The 23,246-nt window shown below is 37.3% G+C and overlaps 4 protein-coding genes across 5 annotated transcripts; 3 read left to right on the plus strand and 1 right to left on the minus strand.

Annotated features, from left to right (window-relative positions):
* Positions 1–493: 493 nt before the first annotated feature.
* On the plus strand, positions 494–5,234 carry cdc25d (cell division cycle 25 homolog d; the record flags this gene model as incomplete). The annotated part of the gene is made up of 12 exons (XM_079420801.1): positions 494–600; positions 1,060–1,163; positions 1,561–1,579; positions 1,943–1,973; positions 2,066–2,128; positions 2,539–2,676; positions 2,767–2,871; positions 3,619–3,681; positions 3,932–4,030; positions 4,608–4,828; positions 4,908–5,019; positions 5,097–5,234. The coding sequence occupies 12 exons, from the start codon at positions 494–496 to the stop codon at positions 5,232–5,234; spliced, it is 1,200 nt and encodes a 399-aa protein (XP_079276927.1).
* A 2,028-nt stretch (positions 5,235–7,262) lies between these two features.
* Positions 7,263–12,177, plus strand: LOC306873110 (phosphoglycerate mutase 1-like). The gene is made up of 4 exons (XM_079422151.1): positions 7,263–7,646; positions 8,524–8,798; positions 8,890–9,070; positions 11,169–12,177. The coding sequence occupies exons 1-4, from the start codon at positions 7,508–7,510 to the stop codon at positions 11,336–11,338; spliced, it is 765 nt and encodes a 254-aa protein (XP_079278277.1). The 5' UTR covers positions 7,263–7,507; the 3' UTR covers positions 11,339–12,177.
* Positions 12,178–12,787: 610 nt separating this feature from the next.
* Positions 12,788–19,020, plus strand: exosc1 (exosome component 1). 2 transcript variants are annotated; one of them, XM_079422245.1, is made up of 8 exons: positions 12,788–12,847; positions 15,967–16,082; positions 16,218–16,292; positions 16,422–16,510; positions 16,648–16,681; positions 16,853–16,903; positions 16,983–17,067; positions 18,087–19,020. In XM_079422245.1, exons 1-8 carry the CDS (start codon positions 12,820–12,822, stop codon positions 18,191–18,193), a joined length of 585 nt encoding a protein of 194 aa, XP_079278371.1. In that variant the 5' UTR covers positions 12,788–12,819; the 3' UTR covers positions 18,194–19,020. The 2 variants fall into 2 exon arrangements, with proteins under 2 accessions (XP_079278371.1, XP_079278372.1); XM_079422246.1 differs by having other exon boundaries at positions 12,821–12,846; positions 15,957–16,082.
* Positions 18,884–23,202, minus strand: knop1 (lysine-rich nucleolar protein 1). The gene is made up of 5 exons (XM_079422244.1): positions 23,137–23,202; positions 21,630–22,752; positions 20,849–20,908; positions 20,705–20,758; positions 18,884–20,440 (listed from the first exon to the last, which is right to left on the minus strand). The coding sequence occupies exons 2-5, from the start codon at positions 22,623–22,625 to the stop codon at positions 20,135–20,137; spliced, it is 1,416 nt and encodes a 471-aa protein (XP_079278370.1). The 5' UTR covers positions 22,626–22,752; positions 23,137–23,202; the 3' UTR covers positions 18,884–20,134.
* Between the last annotated feature and the right edge of the window lie 44 nt (positions 23,203–23,246).

A 23,246-nucleotide genomic window follows, 5' to 3' on the forward strand; every position in this document is an offset into this window, starting at 1 on the left:
AGCTGAACACAGAGGCTGTGCTCGTCTTTATAATGGAAGTGGATGGGGACTACAGTTGAATACTCTATTTTTATGGTAGTCCATCTATTCAGCTAAATATGTTTAGTGTTTTATGAAAGAAGACGTCATACAAAATTAAAACGTCATGAGTGTGAATAAAAGACAGATTTTCAGTTTTGGGGGTGAACTGTCCCTTTAAGAATTATCGCCTGTTCCACTAAACAAGTCATTTTCTGTAAATCAGTGAAGTATGGTAGCATGCACATGTAGAGCTTCAACTTTCTGGAGCAATGATCTGAATGGCAGTCTTTGGGGAAGTGTTCCTGCGCGGACAGACGCGACGCGACGCGATCACATGAAGCTTGTTGTAGCAACACGAGTTTCCAAGGGAGGAGATGCAGAGACACATTCACATCATGATGCACAGATCAGCTCATATCAGACTTGACATTTCAGTCCAGCAGTAGAGTGTGTGGTTAGTGTGAGTATCTCAATGGCTGCTGGTGCGGTGGAGGAGGCAGACTGTGACCTGACAGCTGAAGACTCTTCCCCGGTCAGCGAGCTCTCCTTCAGCCTGCAGAGCCTCCAGTGTCAGGATGGGTGAGACAACTCCACTGACTCACAGATAGATTGATTGAGTGATTTAAAAAGTGCATTTTATTGAGGTAAAATGACAATATTAGACATAATTTATTGGCCAGTGTGTCTGTGTTTAAATATTTAGAATTCATACTGATTTATGTTGTGAAAATGTACAATATTAATCATATTTTTCATATTAATCAATTATAATATATAAACAAACACATTTTGTAATACTAATGCAGTTGTCATATTTTCTAAATGAAGCCTTAAATTTAAAGTGATCGCCAAAGTGGTTTTATATAAATTGACAGTGGTCAATTTTGAATACATGTACTGTGTTTTATATATTTGCTTTATTAATGGCACACTGAGTATTTTGGAAATGTTTTATATTAATTGAGACAAATCTGGGTCATTTTTGGGGATTATAACTAATAGTTTTATGCTATAACTTTGTTGCACATTTTCTTTAAGTCTGCGTCCGAAGAGCTCGCACCCCTGGAGAAAGCTTGTTTTGACGCCTGAATGCATCAATCCGCCGCTCAACACCCTCTCCAGGGAGAGAGAGACGCCGACAGGTCCAGACAAGAGCTTCACACACACACACACACACACACACACACACACAGCTTAATTAACTCTCCTCTGAGGACACTTCAAACTCAAGCTGTTCCGCCCTCTTTTGTTTGCACATTTAGATTAGTTTTATTTTATGATTGAAGATTGTGTTTGATCAATGTTTTTGAATCCTTAGCTTGTCACCTCTCTTCAAATGTTTCTTCTTAAGATCCAGAGTTGAAAGCTTTGAGAAACACACATTTGCATGCATATATTTTTTATATTCTTTAATTCTAAAAATTAGTTTACCAACAGAAAATTACTTGATTAAATTTTATCATTAAATGTTCAGAACTGTTCATGTACAGTTATGAATTTCAATGCAATTTACTGTGAATTTTCTCATAGTCTCTGCAGTAAGAAGACGACGAGCAAGGTAAAATAAAGATGCATGACCTCATATTAATAATGCATTGCATTAATAATCTGCGATGATCACAGCAGTGTGTTTTTTAGTATTGACATATACTATCATAGTTTTATGATCATTTTGAATGTTATTATTTATTTTTAGACTTTTTAGGTTTTCATTTTAATTTGAGTGATTTTGTGTTTTTGTCGTTTTATTAGTTTTTTATGTCTATATTGTTTGTTTTTATTCATCTCTGTTTTTTATTTTTAACTGGTTGAAATAAAACAAGTTTAAATTTTATTTCTGTTTGTTTTAATTACCTGTAATAAACCTGTATCACAGTTATTAGAAAACAAGCCATCATATGTCCTGTGTTTGTCTCAGCAGAAGCCTGTCTCCTGACTCCTCTTCAAACACGGTATAGGACACTTACAGTAACCAAATACAGTAACGTTAACTCATTTACAACTCTCATAATGTATCTGATGCTCTTTTACTTTTTACTTCCAGCCCAGGTGTCTGTGGAGGAACAGTCGAGATTTTCCTACCAATAAGGAGAACAACAGAGCAATTGTCAGTAAAGCTTATATATAATATTATTATTTATTATTATTATTTATGCAACCAAAATGTCATTTGAAATATGTAAATGTGACATGCACCTAATTATCCACCTTATTTTTAACGTAAGTGGTGAGGATAATTTCAAATCATTAGCAATTGTGACAAAAAAATATTTTTTGATGGTAACTGTAATATTATTACTTAAATTTTATTAGAAATTAGTTACACTACTAGTTACCAGGGAAAGTAATATTATTTCTGTAATGTATTACTAGTAACTAGTTACTGCCCAATACTGCTTGGCTTGATGTTGGCATGGTACTTTCCACTGTATTGTTTTGTAAACTGGGTCATGCTCATAAAGGCTGTGTTTAATTGCGGCTGCATTCACAATGCTGGCCTCGACGGTTGTCCAGCAGAAGAGGCTGCGTGTGCAGCTCTCCAGTAGATTTTCTGCTGCGGATGAGGCAGAACCGGGCCGAGCGTGTAGACAGTACCGCAGTGACCCAGAAGAGGACACCAGTGTCCCACGAGAGACGAGTGCTGTCGACCCAGTGGTGAGAATAAATGCACAAACAAAGAGTGTCTGAGCCCGAGGTGGTAGATGCTTGTGTTATTGTGTGTTTTCACTCTCTGCTGGTCTGCAGGCCGCTGCGAGGTTCAGTCAGCTGAGATCACGGAGGAAAGTCCTGCCCACACACGTCACTCAGGACGCCGTCACTGACCTCTCTCTCATAGGAGACTTCAGTAAGGTTGGTTCTGAAAAACCAAAATGAAACAATATGTTATTAAACAAGACAAACATGAAGTTTATTCATAGAGAACCATGCAATTCTGACTTTGCATTCTGCACTTTTTAAAGAAATTAATACTTTTATTCAGACATTGATCAAAAGTGACAGTAAAGATGTTAATAATGCTACAAAAGATTTCTATTCCAAATAAATGCTGCTCTTTTGAACTTCATATTCATCAAGGCATTCGGAAAAATATATCACTGTTTCCACAAACATATTAATCAGCACCTGTTTCCAGCATTGATAATAATCAAAAATGTTTCTTAAGCAGCAAATCAGCATGATTTCTGAAGGATCATGTGAGTGAAGACTGGAGCAATTCAGCTTTAATCACAGAAATAAATTGCATTCTATTTTACAATATATTCACGTGGAAAACTGGTATATTAAATTGTAATAATATTTCACAATATTACTGTTTTTATTGTATTTTAATCAAATAAATGCAGCCATGATGAGCAGTAGACTGACTCCAAACGTCTGAATGTGAATTCCAGTTATAGAGTAATAATTTTCATGCCTTCTCAGCTGGATTGTGTTTTTAGATTAACATGTACATTTATGCATTTAGCAGATGCTTTTATCCAAAGCCACTTGCAAAAGAGATTAAAACGTGATATGTGTCTGAACTTGGTTGTGAAAGTGTTTTTAGAAATTACAGCCAATTCATGTTTTCAGACTTGATTCAAAATGTTTCCATAGCAACACCTGCTTCCTGTTGAGAGTGGCGGCCATCAGGAGCTTCACTGTGTAAGCGCTCATACTGTAAGTGATCATTAACATTTTTTAAGCTAAAGTGGATCAAAAAGCTCTGATGATAACGTGATTTTCTTTGCAGTGTGGAATGGTAAAAGAGTCCCATTTTAATGCAGTCTAATATCAAATGATATTTGAATCTCCAAGCAGCTGAGAGGGAAACATAAGTTATTCGCACAATTATTTTATGGGTTTATTTGAATGATGTGTGTCTCATTCACGAGATGTTGAGGTAAAAGCATTGTCTCCTGATCTGAAGGTGGCGTCACTGATCAGAGGTCAGTTTGGTCCTGCAGTCGAGGATTTCCTCATCGTTGACTGCCGGTACCCATATGAGTACCAAGGAGGACACATTAAGGTACTCAGACTTTATATTACTGAGTTTTTAATGTAATGAGGTGTTCATGATGAACATCTCCAGCATGCCAATGTATGCTACATTTACTTGATCAAAAATACAGTAAAAACAGCAATATTGTGAAATATTATTACAGTTTAAAATAACTGCTTTCTATGTGAATATATTGTAAAATGTAATTTATTCCTGTGATCAAAGCTGAATTTTCAGCATCATTACTCCAGTCTTCAGAGTCACATGATCTTTCAGAAATCACTCTGATATGAAGATTGCTGCTCAAGAAACATTTCTGATTATTGTCAATATTAAAATAGTCGTTCTGCTTCATATTTTTGTGGAAACCATTTTGCTCTGGATTCTTTGATGAATATAAAATTCAAAAGAACAGCATTTATTTGAAACAGAAATCTTTTGTGACATTATAAATGCCTTTACTGTCACTTTTGAGCAGCTGAATGCATCCTCGCTCAATAAAAGCATCAACTGACTCCAAAGATCATATTTTTATATATTAATGTCACATTGAATCCATCAGCAGAGTGTTTGGTCTTCATATCTTAACCTTCACCTCATTCAGGGAGCAGTGAATCTGTACACTGAGTCTCAGATCCAGCAGGCGGTGCATCAGGCCTCAGCGGGAGCCCAACTTTCACCTCGAAGTCCTTCGTCCTGGAGGATGAGGATAAAGGGACGGCGGGCGACTCGTCTGTCTGACTCACTCCCAGAGGAGGAGGGGTTGTCGCCACGGAGACTGATCATCTTCCACTGCGAGTTCTCATCGGAAAGAGGCCCACATCTGTGAGAAACACACTCTCTCACACACACACTCACACACACACAGAGAGAGAGCGTTTATGATGACACAGGCTTCTTACAGGTGTCAGTATCTGAGGAGGCTGGACAGACAGGTTAATGTGTATCCCAGCCTGCACTATCCGGAGCTCTACCTGCTGCTGGGAGGTTACCAACACTTCCATGCCTCTTACCCGGTACAGTACCACACATTATCTGACAGTCTTCACCACAGTATGCTGCAGTAGCTCAGTCTGGTGTCTCTGTGTCTCAGGATCTGTGTGATCCCTGCGGTTATGTGCCCATGCGCCACCGCGAGTACCGGGATCAGCTGCACGGATACCGCAGGAAACGCCCAACACGGCAGCGAAGACGACGGCCAATCAGAGTACATCAAAGAACCACTCGTTAAATACTACATGCATACAGTCAAACCAAAATTTATTCAGACACCTTCAACATTTCTCACATTATCACAGTTTATTCGCTATAGTTTAGAAAATGGTAATGTCAGTCAAACATCTTTATATGTTTGATAACATTGATAGAAAGGTATGTAATGAATTCGGTTGAATTAAATTTAAGTGCACAATTAGATAATACCAATTTAGGTCAACCAATTACCAAGCAATGCTTTTTATTCAGTCTGTGGTGTAAAAAGGTCGCATTAACAATTAAAGTAAAAAATACTTAAGCAAAACATGGTCAGGTCAAAGTGTCTGAACAATTTTTGGTCCCAAATTTTTATCAGTTTTACTTATGTGTGTGTTTATCAGTTTTATATGTGTGTGTGTGTGTATGTATATATCTTCAAATACACGCACAAAGGTGCACGCACGCGCTGTAGCCTGTATCATTTCATATCAAACAGCGAAAGAAACTGCATGCATGCAATGTCTTAGTTATGCATCAGTTAAAACCAAAAAGGCAAGCTGCCTTAAAACTGTGTGCATGCATGCAATATGGTATATATGCGTCATTTAAGAACATGTCTCTGAAATTGTTTTAAAAAACTGTCCTGGGGCACGTCAGCACTGTCTCCCTCATCTAAAACACCCGATTCAACTCGTCCGCTCATTAGTAGAGACTTTAAGACCTGAAGTGGGTCAAAAAAGGTAAAGAGATTTGTGAGAAAATAAGATGCATGTCAGATCCGCGTCACGTTCAGCAGCTTTTAAAGCAATAGCAGGCAAATAAGTTAATAACCAGCTGCTGTGATGTCTACTAATCCAAGAACAAAAGAAAAAAAGAGGAAAGCAATAACTTTTATAGCTTTAAGGGGTTCGTCTATATTTAATTTAGAATTTAGTGTTTGGTAACTATTCATTTTCTGTATATTTCTGCTGAAGGGCACAGATATGTAATTTATTATAATGGGTTCATGTGAAGATTGTTTTAAGTTCACTTAAATTAGAAGTCAAGTCTAATAAATGTTCAAATTGATAGGTCTCAATTATACTGTAATGCTGAATGGCTACAGTCAATGGTTAAATATTCAAGGGGCAAAACAATTTTATAGAGACATCAGTAGTATTGATATCAGTGATGCTGGCCTTCAATCATAAAAAAGATGCCATTAAAGAAATATTAAAAATATACTGTCTTTATGTTGTTTGTACATTGCACATTTGAAGATTGAATGTGAAATTATTGCAATATAAAAGTATATTTAAAAACTTTGATGTTAGGTGGGATTAATCGCGATTAATTTTAGAAAAATGTGCGATGAATTTTTTTAATCTATTGACAGCACTAATATATATATATAATTATATTAATATATAGAATCAAATATTTGCAAGAGTGATTAATAATAAGTATGGCTACTAATGTTATGTATAACACGTATAACACATATATGACCCTTCATGTACTCTTCTCTCAGCTAATCAACTAATCTGTAGGTCTTTGAATAAAGTATTTCAAACACAGACTGTGGATTATTGTTTTTTTTTAATAATGAAATTAAAATTTGCTAAACCCTTCTAAACGTTTTTTAAAATTTGAATAAAATGAAAACTAAAAGAATTTCAAATCACATGAGCCAATGTTTTATTCACAGTAGAACAAAACAAATGTTTAAACTGAGAAACTTTACAATTTTATGCACAAAATCAGCTCATTTCAAATTTGATGCCTGCTACAGGCAGAAAAACGTCATTTAAAATAATATATTTTCCAAATAATATTTTACTAATTTATTTTTGCATTATAAATTGGGTTTATAAAATGAAAATATATATCTGCCTTTTAAATTTTAGGATTTTAAAGAAAAATCGCTACACTACATTATTTAAATTAAAATCATATATAATGTTTAAAGTGAAAAAGTTAAGTGTTTTGAACTTCCACAGTAATATTAATATTGTATTATTTATTTATAATATTTAAATATTGCACTTCCAACCAGCTGTAAAACTATAATTTCTCATTTAAACACATGGCAGTGTATTGTGATGATAAACAGACGCTCAAGGTCGCTTGCAGACGTCCTTCCCTCTTATAGGCCGCGCGCATCAGGAAGCGTTGTGTTCTCGCGCTGTCCGCCTTTAACAAGCGACGACCTCCAAACTCACCGGAGCGATATTTCGGGTCACCGTGCCAGCATCTCTCATCCGCCTCCCGGGGACGCGTCTCCTCCGTTACCCGCTGTGTTTCCGAGCGCTCGCGTGCAGACCGCGCGTGATGGCCGCGTATAAGCTGGTGCTGATCCGCCACGGAGAGAGCTGCTGGAACCAGGAGAACCGCTTCTGCGGCTGGTTCGACGCCGATCTGAGCGAAACCGGGGCCGAGGAGGCCAAGAGGGGCGGCCAGGCCCTGAAAGGTGAGCGGAGTCCGTTTATTAAACCGGTGTTGTGTTTGTGTGAGGCCTGCGGACATCGTGGTATTACTGTCAGAATAACACCGTCAATATCGAGCTGCTCTTACTCAGTTACTCTTTAGCAGCTGCCATGCATGATCTTTATCTTGCCAAAGCGTTACCTGGTGGTTGTTTGTTGGCTCAAGTAAAAATCAAACAAGAAAAAAATCAATTATAACTTTAAAAATACGACATTATGACATTAAGTTCAGTAATTTATTTTTATATGTATGCTTTTTGATAATATAATATATTCTAAATTATCACAATGGAGGGGGAAACCAAAAAGAGGAAAAGGATGTAGCTTCACTTATCTGTCAGTACCATATTTAACAATATTGCCATATTCTTCTACTTAAAAAATAGTATTTTTAAAATCATATAAAATTAAAAATCCATTTTACTTTATGTATATGCAACTATGACAATCATTATAATATGCATTAATTGATAAATACAAATATATGGTTGTCAGAGGGTTGCTTGGTGGTTGCATGAATGTTGAGTGATTTTCTTAATGGACCAAGTCCTGTGGGATCCACTTCCCACCAAAAATTCAGTTTTTTAGTGCTCTCAGACATTTTCTGCTCATTTTTATTTGCTTGTGCTGCTTTCCCTTCGCTCTTGTTTCCACGTTCTGTGCTTGCTTTTGCAAATGTGTTGCGGTTAGTTTCATGTAAATCAGGGCGGGTTTAAGTGTCACCATTGGTGCACTAGTTCTAGATGAGCCTCATTAGCTGCCGATGCTCACAAACCTCAATCTTACTGACCCCAGACCTCTGAAGGGTAGTGCACATGCAGAATGCAGAGTGATGCAGATGCTGTTTTTCCTCTCCCATAGATGCGGGTTATGAGTTTGACATCTGCTACACGTCTGTGCTGAAGCGTGCCATCAGGACCCTGTGGCTGGTGCTGGACAGCATCGATCAGATGTGGCTGCCTGTGCATCGCACCTGGCGTCTGAACGAGCGCCATTACGGCGGCTTGACGGGCCTCAACAAGGCCGAGACGGCGGCCAAACACGGCGAGGCGCAGGTGAAGATCTGGAGACGCTCCTACGACATCCCACCACCACCCATGGACCCCGAGCACGACTTCTACACCGCCATCAGCAAGGTGAGCAGGACAACCACTAGAAATGTCTCAAATCAGTATGTTAGATCGATTTCTGAAAGGTCACGTGACACTGAATGTGATGCCACTGCAGGACCGTCGCTACGGCGACCTGACGGAGGACCAGCTGCCCTCGTGTGAGAGTCTGAAGGACACTATCGCTCGAGCGCTGCCGTTCTGGAACGAGGAAATCGTTCCTCAGATCAAGAAGGGCAAGAGGGTCCTGATCGCCGCTCACGGGAACAGCCTGCGAGGAATCGTCAAACACCTGGAGGGTGAGAAACCCTCTCAAACACCCTAAAGACCTGTGGGTGTTTCCTCTTAAAATTAAAGAAAAGATCCTAGTAAAGAAAAAAAAGTAATTCAGAAAGCATCTTAACCCTTAAAAGGTCCAAAATTGTTAGGAGTACGGACGAGGACTGTTAAGGGGCTTAAGAGTTTCTTTAGCAGCGGAGAAAATGGATGAAACATGAAGAAGGAGAAGAAATGTGTTGCACACAATGCATGACAGTGAGTTAATAAGACGCTACACATTAGATCGTGCAGGGATCATGTTTGTGACCGATCTTATTAGAGACGCTAACATCTCCGACACCGCACTGAAATGCCATGAAATGTATGTAATCACTACATTAACATATTTGGCAACTGGAAAAACTCAACTATGCAGCAGCGATGATTTGGGTCTGTTACAGCACTTATTAGGCTTATATGTCTCTGTTCATTTCCTATAAAACACGGTAAGTATGACAGCATGGTAAATAAAGAATATATATACATATATTGTGTGTGCGAGAGAGAGAAAGAGCGAGAGGAAAAATTACGCCTGTAATTTCAAAGTGATGGCTTATAATATACCCTACTCTTAAAAGCGCTCTTTTATTTCCTCCTTGACAACCAACCAATCACAGTCTTCAAAAGAATGTGTCATAGCTAGCAACGGGTCAGCCCCGCCTCCTCACTAAGATAAAAGTTTTTGTCTTTTCCTCGCTCAGAGTTGCTCTCAGATTGGTCCTGAATCACTTTTAATATAAGACTCCTAGTTAGAAATTTTTAAGCTAAATTAGGAGCTCTCTGAGAGGATTCTTAGAATCTTTAGCAATACGGACCCAGGACCTGATAGAACACCACACAGTATATACACACTAACAACACCCAGAATGAGCCCAAGAGGACTCTTAATCCATAGGACCATATGAAATCGGTTTTATTTCTTCTCAAATTTTCTGAATTCTGTTTTAATGGTTAAATTAAATGTTAATAATCAAAAAGCAGGTCTAATTAAAAGTGTAATCCTGAAATGTATAATTTAATAACAGTTGTTTAACCAAACTTTTAGGGCCTTGTAAAATGTTTTTTTTTTTTTTACTCATTCATTAATTGTTTTGTTTACATTTTTCCAAATTCCATTTTTTTCCCTTTTCATTTTCTGGATTTAAGGGTTAAATTTAATTTTTTTAATCAAAAGTATGTCTAATTAATTTAAATGATAAAGTTTTACAATTGAACAATGATTTATTAGAGGTTTAATGAATTAATTTAAGTTTAAGAAGCATGTCTAATTAATAAAAGAAAATTAAATTAATGTAATTTAACATAAATTTGTAAATTTAAACAAAAATTAAAATTTTAGGGACCTGTTAAATCAGTTAGCCCTGTTTTTCATGTTAATTTATCTGGAATCTGTTTTAATTGTTTACTTCAATTTTAATAACCAACGAATATTTGTAATTAATAACAATTTATTTATTTTATTTATTTTTTATTTTTCTGCAATAATAGGGCCCTATGAAATGTGTAATTTTTTCAGGAATTCCTTGTTTGAATTATTCTGAATTTATGATTTAATACAATTTTATTATCAAAAATGGTGGTAGTCAAGAGAAGGCATAAAACATTAACAGTTTAATTGATCATTTATCATCCTTTAAGATGCAATCAAATTAAAATATTTCTTTTTGGCAAACAAAGTGCTGCATAACAGAGGTTTACAATTGTGTGATGTTCCTTAAATGTTCAAGTTTTAATTTTTATTCATGTTATGATTTATTATTTTTATTACCTTCTAACCATTCTGTCTGAACTTCTCTTGATTTACTCATCCAAAATTGTGACATTATACTGAAAATCTATATTTATCACTGAATTCTGCAACTCCATCTGCATTTTCCACGTCATGGAACTCACAGGGCCCTACATGATGCATCATTTTCACTGGCTCTTAATAATATCCAGAGTAAGGGTAGCAGATTTTCAACTACTACCCTTGTATAACAACGTATGAATGTATAACAGCGTCCTGGCAACCATTCGCAATGCTTTATATTTGTATCTGTTTGATTGTGCTCATTATAACCCTTGTGTTTGCTCCAGGTATGTCAGAAGAGGCGATTATGGAGCTGAATCTGCCCACAGGAATCCCCATCCTTTATGAGCTGGACAAGAACCTGAAGCCCGTGAAGCCAATGCAGTTCCTGGGAGATGAAGAGACGGTCCGCAAAGCCATGGAGGCTGTCGCCGCTCAGGGCAAAGCCAAGAAGTAGACCTCAATTCACACAATCCTCCTCAAAAACGCAATCAGTGTTTGACCATGAGCCTAGAACCAAACTACTGACCAATCATTAATTTCCTAGTGCTCTGAATCGGGACCATCCTTATAATACAATTCAAATGTAACTGCTCGGGTATGAGTGTGAATGCAGTGAAACTGAGCCACAGGGAGGGATTTTAGCTTTACATAGTCTCGGCACTGAAGATCCACGGTCGCACATTTCAAAAGATGGCACATGTGTTTGTCTGTGATGGCATGCTGTGACGACTGTTGCCAGGCAACAGCATATATTAATGACCGGGTGGGCTGCAGAAGTGGTGCGATTTCCCCGTCTTTGCGTGATTCATGCTTTGCACCGCTGCTCTATATCTCTGAACACCCACACAAATGCTCTTGAATTATCCCACTTTGAAGTCACTGAAAAGATCTGCGTAACGGTTTGTTTTTAGGATTCACCTACATCTAGAGAGGAGAAGTGAGTTTGTTTGCTGATTAAAAGCTGGTTATATTCTTCCTATATTCCATATTGCATATGTTTATGGTCGTCTTTTTTCCTCACTTTTCTGTGGTAAATGTCACTGTATGTTGATGTCGTACTGTAGTCCATGTCTTGTTCAATGCATTTTGACCCAAGTAACCTGCAAACATTCACCATTAAAGAAATGCTGAATATTGTTGTCCCGGAAAATAAATTATTGCATTTTGTCTGTTCTTGTACATTTTGCTTGTACAGCAGATGTTACAATAATTTAGCTTGACTGAAAGACAGTTATATGAACACATACATGATTTATGAGATGTGCAATCCCTAATAAATGTCGGCTTAAGCAGAAAAAAAAGTGACATGCTGTGAATATTTTATTTTTTCTGATTCCTAAAAATACAAATATAGGCCTATCACATTAAAACATTTAAAAAATGTAAAGTATTTTAAATAAAGGCTGTTCTTTTTAACTTTTTATTCATCAAAGAATCACGAAAAAGTATCAAAGGTTGCAAGATTAAAAAAAAAAAAGCATCACAGCTGTTTCCAATACTTCTGAAGGGTCATGTGACTCTGAAGAATGGAGTAATGATGCTGAAAATTTTCAGCATTTTAAAGTATATTAAAATAGAAAACCACTATTTTAAATTCCAAAAATATTTCACAATATTACAATTTTATTCTGTATTTTTGATCAAATAAATGCAGCCTTGGTGAACAGAAGAGGTCTCTTTCAAAAAAAACATGACCAATCTTCCTGATCTTCCTTTTTTTTCTTAAAAATAATGCATGCTTGGAAATATACAAGAAAAGAAACGTCCAAACCTTTTCCATTCAACCTGTCTTTCAGAGTATATTTACATCTGCAGCCACAACAAATATGGCGGTTTACTCGTACCGCCTATGAGGAAGTGACCAATCAGAACGCGAGTTGCCCTCCGACTAATAGCCAATCAAAACGCGGCTGTCGCTACTCGCTTCTTGAAAACATGTCGCCCATGAAGCTGTGTGTTCCAGGTGGGTCACTGTTATTAATATGTTTTCTGCGCGTCCTTTTGGGTTTATCGACATAATTGTTGCAGGGATTGGCTGTATGTTCTTTGGTTACGCACAGACTGATGTTTTATGAGCTTTGCTGTGGTCAGTAAAGGTTGTGAGCAGTTTGATTCCTCTATCGCGTTCACGTGCGTTGCTGTAGGGCCGAATCATCCGCACGCGCAGCACTATTATGACGTTGTAAACACACGTTTGATTTCGGTCTACTTATGGCGAAAACAGCTGATGTTGATTGAATGGCTTGCTATAATAGCTTGTATTCTGTGAGTGAGTGTAGTTTTGGAGGTATTTGCAGGGTTAAAGGACTCGTTTGGCGAGCCCTGCCCACCGCCCGGGGCGCGAGCGCTGTTCTCATGCATACCTGCCCTAAACCTGCTGTGAAACACTCACCTATGTGCCTCTACACGAACCCGCGGCTGATGAGTGACTACAGCGGTTTTCATCACCGAGATTGCCCTGGAAACCTCAATTGCATTGTCACCGAAATCTGCTTTCATTTATTTATTTTTTGTAAAGTTGCCATTAATTTAATTTTTTTTTTTTAAATTAATTCCTCCTGTACTGCATGTTTTTATATGATATATGGTATAATATAGTCTTAACTATCACCAAAACTCATCACCAATGACTTGTATAGACACTATAAGGACAAAAGTGTTGGGACCCCTTCTTTAGAATGGAAAAAGGCACTAACAAAGATGGAAACATAATTAATATATATAAAAAATGTATTTCCATCTCTGTTGCAACAGTTTTGGACGTGTCTAAAATGACTGTACCCTTATGTACAAGTCATTGGTGTTTAGTGATGAGTTTTTGGCTCAAGATCTGCATTAAAGTCACACCAGAGGAGTTCAGCTGGGATCAGGACTTGGTTTTCTGCAGACCAGTCAAGTTCTTCCACACTGACTCAATCAATCATGTCTTTTTAAACCGTGTCTTATACACAGAGGAACTGTCACATTAGAATACCAAAGGGTCCTGTCCAAACTGTTGCTATAAAATTAGAAGCACACAATTCCCTAGAATATCATTATATGCTTAAACATTAATATTTGTACTCATAGAAATTACTAAAGTAGTCAAACATGTTCATTAGAAGGGGGTGACCCAATACTTTTGGCAATATAGTGTACTGGTTTTTCATTTTTTAAATACAAGATACTGGTTTAATTTGTTTGGTAACAGCCTAAATGTCTTATTATAATAATTGACTGATTAAATGTAACAATTTGACTCAAAAGATGCACACTTTTAGAAAATAAAAATGGCTTTATTAAAGGTAAAATTGCCCATAAAAGGTAAAAATCAATTTAAACTTATATGGAAAGATTAATTTCTATCACTGATGTGAACTGACCACATAGAATATGAAGAATATCAAAATCTGCAGCTGTCCACAGTAGTCGGATATCAACACAATAACACACTCGGCAAAATATCCTCTAGTTATCGAAAAATCCCAAAAAATATCGAGATATCATTTTTTTTTCAATATCGCACACCCCTATATATAACTCATTAGTTACTGCTTTCAAAAGTAATATTAGTATTACATTATTACTTCAGCCAACAGTAATTAGTTACACTACTAGTTACATTACTTTTCCATAATTGCATAATTTTTGCAGCCTCTGAATCCATGAAAGTTACAGATAAATGAAGAGTACATTTGGCTCAAATTGGTGACATGCCACAATATTTTAAACAACTTTTGTTATTTAATAAAGCAGCAACATAGTAAAATCTGTAACAGGACTCAAGCAGGTAGAACCGACCAAACATGTTGGGATTTTTTTGGATGGTAACTGCAATATTATGACTTAAATTTTATTAGTAATTATTTACACTACTAGTTACCAGGGAAAGTAATATTATTACTGTAATGCATTACTAGTTACAGTATTTAAACTATGGAAACATATGCAGTTGAGACCCCCCCCCTAAACACACACACAATTGTCGTATTTAAAATTAAATCGCATTAATTTTTTGTTTTTTTTAATCTGTGGCAAATAATTACAAGATGCAAACCCAGAATTCAGAGGAGAAAAGTCCAAATATGTGACCCTGGACCACAAAACCAGTCATAAGGGTAAAAGTTCTTCGGAATTGAGATCATCTGACAGCTGAATAAATAATCTTTCCATTGATCTATGGTTTGTTAGGATCGGACCATATTTAGCTGAGAATCTCAGGGTGCAAACATATTGAGAAAATGACCTTTAAAGTTGTCCAAATGAAGTTCTTAGCAATGCATATTACTATGCATATAAGTTTTGATATATTTATAGTAGGAAATTTACTAAATATCTTCATGGAACATGATCTTTACTGATTTTTGGCATAAAATAAAAATGGATAATTTTGACCCATACAATGTAATTTTGGCTATTGCTACAAATATATCCCAGCGACTTGAGACTGGTTTTGTGGTCCAGGGTCAGAATTGTGAGATTGAAAAGTCTGTTACCTTTATTATATTGCAAGGCGGAAATGAACTTAGTAAAGAGCAGCTTTCCAGTGTCCTTACAACTCCACAGTATATAAAAAATAAAAAAAAAATGTAAATGCGACTTTTAAATATCATAATTCTGCCTTTTTCCTCGCAATTTAATTTGTATTGCACAATTGAGTTTTTGTTTATCTTGCAGCTTTTAAAAATTTTGCGCTAAAAGCTCATAATTGTGAGATAGAAACTTGATTGTGCTTCATTTTTTAATAATTCTGCGGTGGTGAAAAATTGCGAGGTGTAAACCCAGAATTCAGAGGAAAATATTCTAAATTGTGAAATATAAACTCGCTATCGAGAGAGAAAAAGTCCGTATTGTGAGATTGTTGATCATGACAGGAGGTGAAATATTGGATTAACTTTACACAGATAAGGCTAGAAACTGTTTTTTTTCACACTAGACTCATTTTGTAAAGTAGAATGTACATCAGTGTCTTGTGGTTAAACAATATATTTTACATTTATTCCTGCCCTATATACTTCCATTGTACGTGCATTACTGGTCATGATTTGTGTGTTTTTACAATCAGTTTGATGTGGCTTGGTTTGTCTGCTGTTGTTCACGCAGGTGAAAGGCTCTGCAGCACGGAGGACTGTATCCCCGGCACCGGCACGTATCTGCGGCACGGCTGCATCTTCGCTTCGCTGGCGGGATACGTGCTGAGAAAGAACGAGGGAGAGGAGGTCAGTTCATATATCACAGTCACTTTCAGGGACATTCTTTGATTTGAACACAATTTTATTAATTTCCAAGACTTAAACACCCATGCCTCTTGGTAATCCAATAGTGAAATTTGATTTCCTCCTCTCTCTTTATAGCTCCCGGTGATTTCAGTCGTTAGGGAGACAGAAGCACAGCTCTTGCCTGACGTCGGTGCCATCGTCACCTGCAAGGTGAGAGCTCTGTACAAAACATCAGCAGTCATATCAATCATATCTAAATCCTTCTGATCTTTCTTTGTCATTTACTGCGTGATGTTTTACATTTTTCTGTGCGTTAAATCTATGATTGTTTCCCTGCAGGTGACGAGTATCAACCCACGATTTGCTAAGGTCCACATCTTATATGTGGGGTCGACACCACTAAAAGACAGGTTTAGAGGCACGATCAGGTAGGAGTGCACTAACTCTAATATCCATCAAATGTCTTCATATTTTAAAAGCAGGTTCTGTTGCATATATTATTATCAGTAATAGAAGTAAAGTATTCGGTCTAATGTTAAACACTGCTTGGTTTTGATTTCTCCAGAAGAGAAGACGTGAGAGCAACAGAGAAAGACAAGGTGAGTTTATGGGAATTTTGTTGTTTTATGGTTAAAAAAAAAATTGTATGGGAAAGATGATAATGCTTTAAAAAAATTGCATAGAAATATCTGCAAACATTCAAAATCTAACCCTTTTTCAAAAAGTGTCTTCGGGGGTTAAGATGTCATTTATTGAATTGCTCTTTTCAGGTGGAGACGTACAAAAGCTTCAGGCCAGGCGACATTGTCCTTGCAAAAGTGGTATCCTTTATACTTTATGAAAAGCAGTTTTCCTTTTGTCATGGATGTGTTGCTCGTGACCCTTGACCTCAGATGTCAGATCTCTTTGGGCGACGTGCAGTCAAACTACCTGCTGACCACAGCAGAGAACGAGTTGGGCGTAGTCGTGGCCCACAGCGAGGCGGGTGAGCAGTGCACTTTAAAAGGAATAGTTCACCCAAAATAAATATTTGAAAAATGTACTTGCCCTCAGACCATCTAACATGTAGATGAGTTTGTTTCTTCACAGGAACAGATTTGGTGAAATGTAGCATTATCACTTGCTCATCAATGGATGCTCTGCAGTGAATGGGTGCCGTCAGAATGAGAGTCCAAACAGCTGATAAAAACATCACAATAATCCACACCACTCCAGTCCATCAGTTAACATCTTTTGAAGTGAAAAGCTGCATGTTTGTGAGAAACAAATCCATCGTTAATGTGTTAATTACTCAAAATACGAGTCCATAATAATGCTTCCTCCAGTGAAGTCCATCCCCTGTTGTCCTCTCACATCAAAATCCACTGACATAATTGTTTAGAGCATTGGTCTCAAACTCAGTTCCTGGAGGGCCACAGCTCTGCACAGTTTAGCTCCAACCCTAAACACACCTGATCAGCTAATCGAGCTCTTCAAGATTACTAGAAACTTCCAAGCAGGTGTTAAACTCTGCAGAGCTGTGGCCCTCTAGGAATTGAATTTGAGACCACTGGTTTAGAGCTATTTTGGACTGTAAACAGTGCCAGATCTGTTCACATTTCTCTCCTGATTCAGACAAGATTACTTTTTCACTGAAGAAAGCAATATTATGGATAGAGGACTCGTATTTTAGCTGGAAGTAAACAGTTTAAAGTTAAAATCGCTTTAATGATGGATTTGTTTCTTATAAACACACAGCTTTTCACTTCATAAGACATTAATTGATGGACTGGAGTGGTGTGGATAATTGTGATGTTTTTAATCAGCTGTTTGGAGTCTAATTCTGACGGCACCCATTCACTGCAGAGCATCCATTGGTGAGCAAGTGATGCAATGCTATATTTCTTCAAATCCGTTCGCATGAAGAAATAAACTCATCTAGACCCTGAGGGTGAGGACATTTGTATTTATGCAGTTAACCCAAAATGTTAATTGTTCAACACGGTCTGAAATCTCTTCCCGCAGGCGCTCAGATGGTGCCCATTAGCTGGTGTGAGATGCAGTGTCCACGCACACACGCCAAAGAGTTTCGCAAGGTCGCGCGGGTACAGCCGGAGTACCTGCAGGCCTGAGCCACGCCCACCACCCCACTGACCACACCCACCGGAACACACAGCTTCAAAGACACGCCTCCTCGTGCAGAACTCTCAGCCCAGTAACCGTTCGGAATTCTAGGTGTGAATCTGGAGTGTCACATTCCACACTGCCTGTGATGCACACTACTAAGTGAATACTGCACGAGTATCACATTACCGTAATTGAATGTAGTTGCATTACTAAGCAGTATTCTGGCATTCCTGATGCTCTGACACACCTGTGATTGTAATATCACATGTTCAGATGTCTTGCAGTGTTTTTGGAAGCTCTGAAACGTGTGGAAGGTCATATTTTGTTGATGGACTTCCACTTTAAATGGTCCTGAATGTTTGGAGCTTCTTTAAATTTAAAGTAAAACTTACGTTTTGTCACATTTCATCACAATCAAAAGGAAAGGAAATAAGTAACTATATTGTCTAAAGCAACTGAAGCCTGTTTTTACAACATATTTTTTTGCATTGTATAAACGGAGCTCAAAAACCAGCAGCTCCAAAGTGGAAAACTGGAATTGTACTATTGTCACAATCACATTCTCTGTAACAGATTTTTCAGTCTTTCACAATGGGATTTGAAGTTTATAGAGCAATAACATTTGGTGGCACTGTTTTCTAACTCTTTGACGCACATGAACCGCAAAAATAGTCACCAGAGACGAATTTACTTTTACCTCTTGCTGCTTTTATTCAGAACATCTGGAAATGTCTTATGATAGGTTTTCTTTATTCTGTCTTTTGCCTGTAACTGTTTTTAGAGTTCATGTGTTTACAAGAGAAAAAAATAAAGTTTTTAACATCACAAGGTCAGATCCATTGGTCCTGAATGTTGCATTGTAGTTAGCAGTAAAGATAGGCAATTTCAACACAATATTTACTTCAAGTCACATGATATATTCCTGTAGCTCAAACAGAAAATCCTGGTGTTAGTGATACAAAGGTAATGGGTTTGAATCCAAGAAGTGCAAGGACTAAAATTCAAATTTTTGGATCAGTAAGACTTTTTTTTTTTTTAAAGAAATAAATACTTTTATATAGCAAGGATGCATTTAATTGATCAAAAGTGACAGTAAAGACATTTATAATGTTAAAAAAGATTTCTATTTCAAATAAATGCTGTTCTTTTTAGCTTACAGTTAAAAGAAAATGATCAAAGTTTCAACAAACATGAAGCAGCACAACTGTTTTCAATATTGATAATCAGAAATGTTTCTTGAGCAGCAAATCAGTATATCTGAATGATTTCTGAAGGATCATGTGACACTGAAGACTGGGGTAATGATGCTGAAAATTCAGCTTTGAAACACATTACATAGAAAACAGTTAATTGAAACTGTACAATACTGTATTTTTGATGAAATAAATGCAGCCTTGGTGAGCATAACATTTTGGCAACCCCATTCTTTTGAACACTAGTGAATATACATCGAAAGCATTGTCACTTTAGATAAACCTTTGCTAAATACATAACTAAAATCTGAAAAACATCAATAATGCAATGTCAATCATAATTACCCAAGGACAGCTCTAATCCAGTGTTTTTATTTGCTGCTGTGTAATCTTTTCTTTTAGTATAAACCTCTACGGCAAATCCAACAATAAATTCAAATACATCTCGTGATATTTCACCTGAGTACAACATCTCTCAGGACCCAAAGGAATTCAATCTGATTTAAAGGAAAATTACGAAAAAAAAATTTTTTGATTTGTGATTCCAAAAATAAATTCTAGTTTGATTCATACATTAAAGGAACAGTTCATTTGGTCATTGTTTACTCACCCTTGCATCATTCCAAACAGATTTCGTATGGGCTACCGGTGGTTTTGTCCTTTTTAGAGCTTGAGTGATGCGGTTTATAAATAATGTGAGGGTGAGTAAATGATGACTGAGCATTCACTTTTGAATGAACGATCCTGTAACTCTCAGTCATCGAATCGCATCGAGTTCCTTGCATTAGCATCGATTGCAAACTTCTTACTGGACGGCGCCGCAAACCCCAATCCGGCTCCTTTATTCCTGAACTCCATATGGTGGCTCTGTGCACGCTCAAACTCTCCCAGAAGGCCTTGCTGCAAAGTCTGTTGGCCTTCTTTCCCCAGCGCCATGTTGGCCTGGCCAGAGGATTCTGTGAGGGTCTGGCTGCTCTTTTTAAACCCGCCCATCAAGCGCAGGAACTTGGCTTGTCTGTCAGAGCTGTCGAACTGTGCCGTGCCCCACTGGCCGAGTTTCTACAAACAGATCAACAAAATTCAGATCAAAACCAATTCACATTATCCATGCAGCACACATGCAATTGGCATTCATGGTTCCATGAAGAACCTTTAAAATTCACGGAATCTTTCCATTCCATAAAAGATTTTTAGAACTGTTGACTGAGAGGTTCTTCAGGGAACAGTTCTTCTATAGCATTTCTGTAAAAACTCAGAAAACTATATTTTTAAGACTGTAAGACCAAAATAATCTAAATGCAGGTGTTCTGATGTGAAACTGACCGGCTTAGGCTGTGATTCCTTGTCGACGTCCCTCTGTAGGGCGAGTCGACGGGCCTGTGGAATGAAAAAATCTTTTTAACACATCTTAACATGATTTAGTTATGGTGTATGTGGTAAAGTATCATTGATCAGCTGGTGCTGTACCTGATCTATAGAAACTTCATCCTGATTTCCAGGCTTTTCCGACAGGAACACAACATCAGACTGAGCGCAGAGAGAGAACACAACGAGATACAGAGTGTGTGATTCAATTTTGACGTCAAATAAAACTCGGATGAATGTGTTACACTTTCCTGCAACATACACAACTGGGTGAATCTCACAAAACATCTGAAGAAAATGACCCTGTCACAAATGACATTTGTCGTAAATAAAATTAAGCTTATTTATAGGACCGCAATGTTTTTCATGTGAATGTGAATCTCATTTGCATTACTTTATTATGCAAAAATGATATATTATTCAAATATTTAACTTGGCAGTGTACAACGTTACATATGCAAAAACAAACAAACAAAAACTGCAATTATTTATGTAAATACATAATTTTACTTAAAAATCTGAATAAATCCTCCAAATCATAAATTGTTTTTGAAATATCTTTTAAACGGATATAATTTCTAATATGATTTGGAGCCTGATGTGAAAATTTGAAAAGTTGCCGTGGCAATTCTAAAACTGAAATCAAAATAAACTGAAGATAAACAGAAATATATTTTAAAAATGGTATTTTTCAACTAAAATTTTATAAATGAATAAGCACTATGGAAGTATATAAATAATAATAAAACCCTGAAAAGTATATTATCTAATTAAATATCCACACTGAAGGTCAGATTAATTAACATCACAGTGAGGTCATATTGTAAACGGCCAATCACGATCCTGGGATTTGTCCCAGCAGAATAAACTCAATAGGACTCACCACTTTACTTTCTCTCTCCACGACGGCCTCATGATGCTCCACTTTAGGTTTTTTCTTTTTAAATTTTTCTGGGGTTTTGTTTCCGTTTTCTTTACTCCCCTTCTTTCCCACCGGTTCCTCCTGGATCTCAATAACCTCATCAGTCCTCGCCTTGATTTTCTTCTTCATCTTCTTGTCCGGTGATCTCTCCGGTCCTCCGTTGGCGTGAGGACGACTCTCACCTTCATCCACGCGTTTTAATTTCTTCTTCAGCCTTTTGCTCTTCTTCTCCAGCTTTTTATTTGAGCTGATCTCATCAGGCTTCTCTTCCGCTGAAGATTTCTTATTCTTCTTTTTCTTCACCTTTTTCTCTACCACTACACATGTATCTACTTTCTTTCTTCTTTTCTTCTTTATCTCTCCATCTGCCAATTCTGTATTTTGTTCTTGTTTGGCCACATCGTCCATTTTTCTCTTCTTTCTCTTCTTTTTTACTATCTCAACACCGTGTCCTAAATCAGCCTCTTCTTCTTTGAGCTCTACCTCCTTTTTCTTCTTTTTCTTTTTTATACCCTCCACCTCCTCTTCATACACTTGTTTCTTGGCTTTTTTTTTCTTGGACACTAAATGATCTCCATCCTTAATGACGATCACCTCCTCTTGGATCTGTTCTTCTTCCTCCTTTACCTTCTTCTTTTTCTTCTTCTTTGTCTTCTCAGGAGCATCACTGATGTTTATATGTGAGCTTTCTCTTTTGACAGTAGTCTGGACGGAGGCATTGCAACACACAGCTTCCAATTCCTCCTTCGCTTTCTTTTTCTTCTTTTTCTTTTTCTTTTTCTTAGCTGCATTCCCTCCATCTCTGATGCTTACGTCCAGAGGTTCTTCTTTTTTAACAACAGTCTGGACGGAAACATCACGACACACCATCACATTTGTATCTCCTGCATCCTGAACATCCTCCAACTTTACTTTTTTCTTCTTCTTCTTCTCCTTGGTCGCCCTGTCAACCGCCATGCCAACGTTTGTCAACCAACTTCTCAAAAACCTGATATTCTTCTTGATTTTTGCATCCTTGAAGTTCTTTTTATTGATTTGTTGTTGTTTTTTCTCTAATTTCTGATTCTGGATCAGCCTTCACCATCTGCAAACGCAGGAAACACATGATTTCAGACAGGTCAATTGCATATAGTTTCATGCAAACTTGCATTGATAAATTATAAGAAATAAAGATATCTATAAGTAATTATAAGTAGTTCCAGGCTGGCTGGATCGGGAAGTAAACACACAGATATGACATTAGTTTGATGTATGTGTGGAATGACAGCTTGGTTGCTTCTTTTAATATCTTTTAATCTGTGAAACACACGTGAATCGTATTTAACCGTTATTATAACAACATTATTAAATTGAGTTGTTTTACTAAACACACTTATTTGCCGGTAACGTGCATAAATGCGAGCAGCGGCTCGTTTAACTCCTTCAAAGCACTCTAATATTTGCTTTACATATTTGTTTTATTACTTACTTGTTTGCCACACGTGGGAACGCTTTCCTTTCGACTCTAATCCGGAAGAAGTCGCTCGTCACTTCCGTGGTAACGCCTCCACGCGTCCCTGGCAACGGTGACCGAACGCG

This window comes from Barbus barbus (assembly GCF_936440315.1).
Source record: "Barbus barbus genome assembly, chromosome: 7".
In the NCBI taxonomy this organism is placed as follows: Eukaryota; Metazoa; Chordata; class Actinopteri; order Cypriniformes; family Cyprinidae; genus Barbus; species Barbus barbus.

Coding starts and splice junctions, on each gene's coding strand:
- LOC306873110 (XM_079422151.1), top strand. CDS start 7,508: ATGGCCGCGTATAAGCTGGTGCTGATCCGCCACGGAGAGAGCTGCTGG. Junction 8,799..8,889: donor TCTACACCGCCATCAGCAAG/GTGAGCAGGACA, acceptor ATGCCACTGCAG/GACCGTCGCTACGGCGACCT. Junction 9,071..11,168: donor AATCGTCAAACACCTGGAGG/GTGAGAAACCCT, acceptor TGTTTGCTCCAG/GTATGTCAGAAGAGGCGATT.
- exosc1 (XM_079422245.1), top strand. CDS start 12,820: ATGTCGCCCATGAAGCTGTGTGTTCCAG. Junction 16,904..16,982: donor ACATTGTCCTTGCAAAAGTG/GTATCCTTTATA, acceptor CTCAGATGTCAG/ATCTCTTTGGGCGACGTGCA. Junction 17,068..18,086: donor CGTGGCCCACAGCGAGGCGG/GTGAGCAGTGCA, acceptor CTCTTCCCGCAG/GCGCTCAGATGGTGCCCATT.
- knop1 (XM_079422244.1), bottom strand. CDS start 22,625: ATGGCGGTTGACAGGGCGACCAAGGAGAAGAAGAAGAAGAAAAAAGTA. Junction 20,909..21,629: donor TGGAGAGAGAAAGTAAAGTG/GTGAGTCCTATT, acceptor CTCTGCGCTCAG/TCTGATGTTGTGTTCCTGTC. Junction 20,441..20,704: donor AGGAATCACAGCCTAAGCCG/GTCAGTTTCACA, acceptor ATCTGTTTGTAG/AAACTCGGCCAGTGGGGCAC.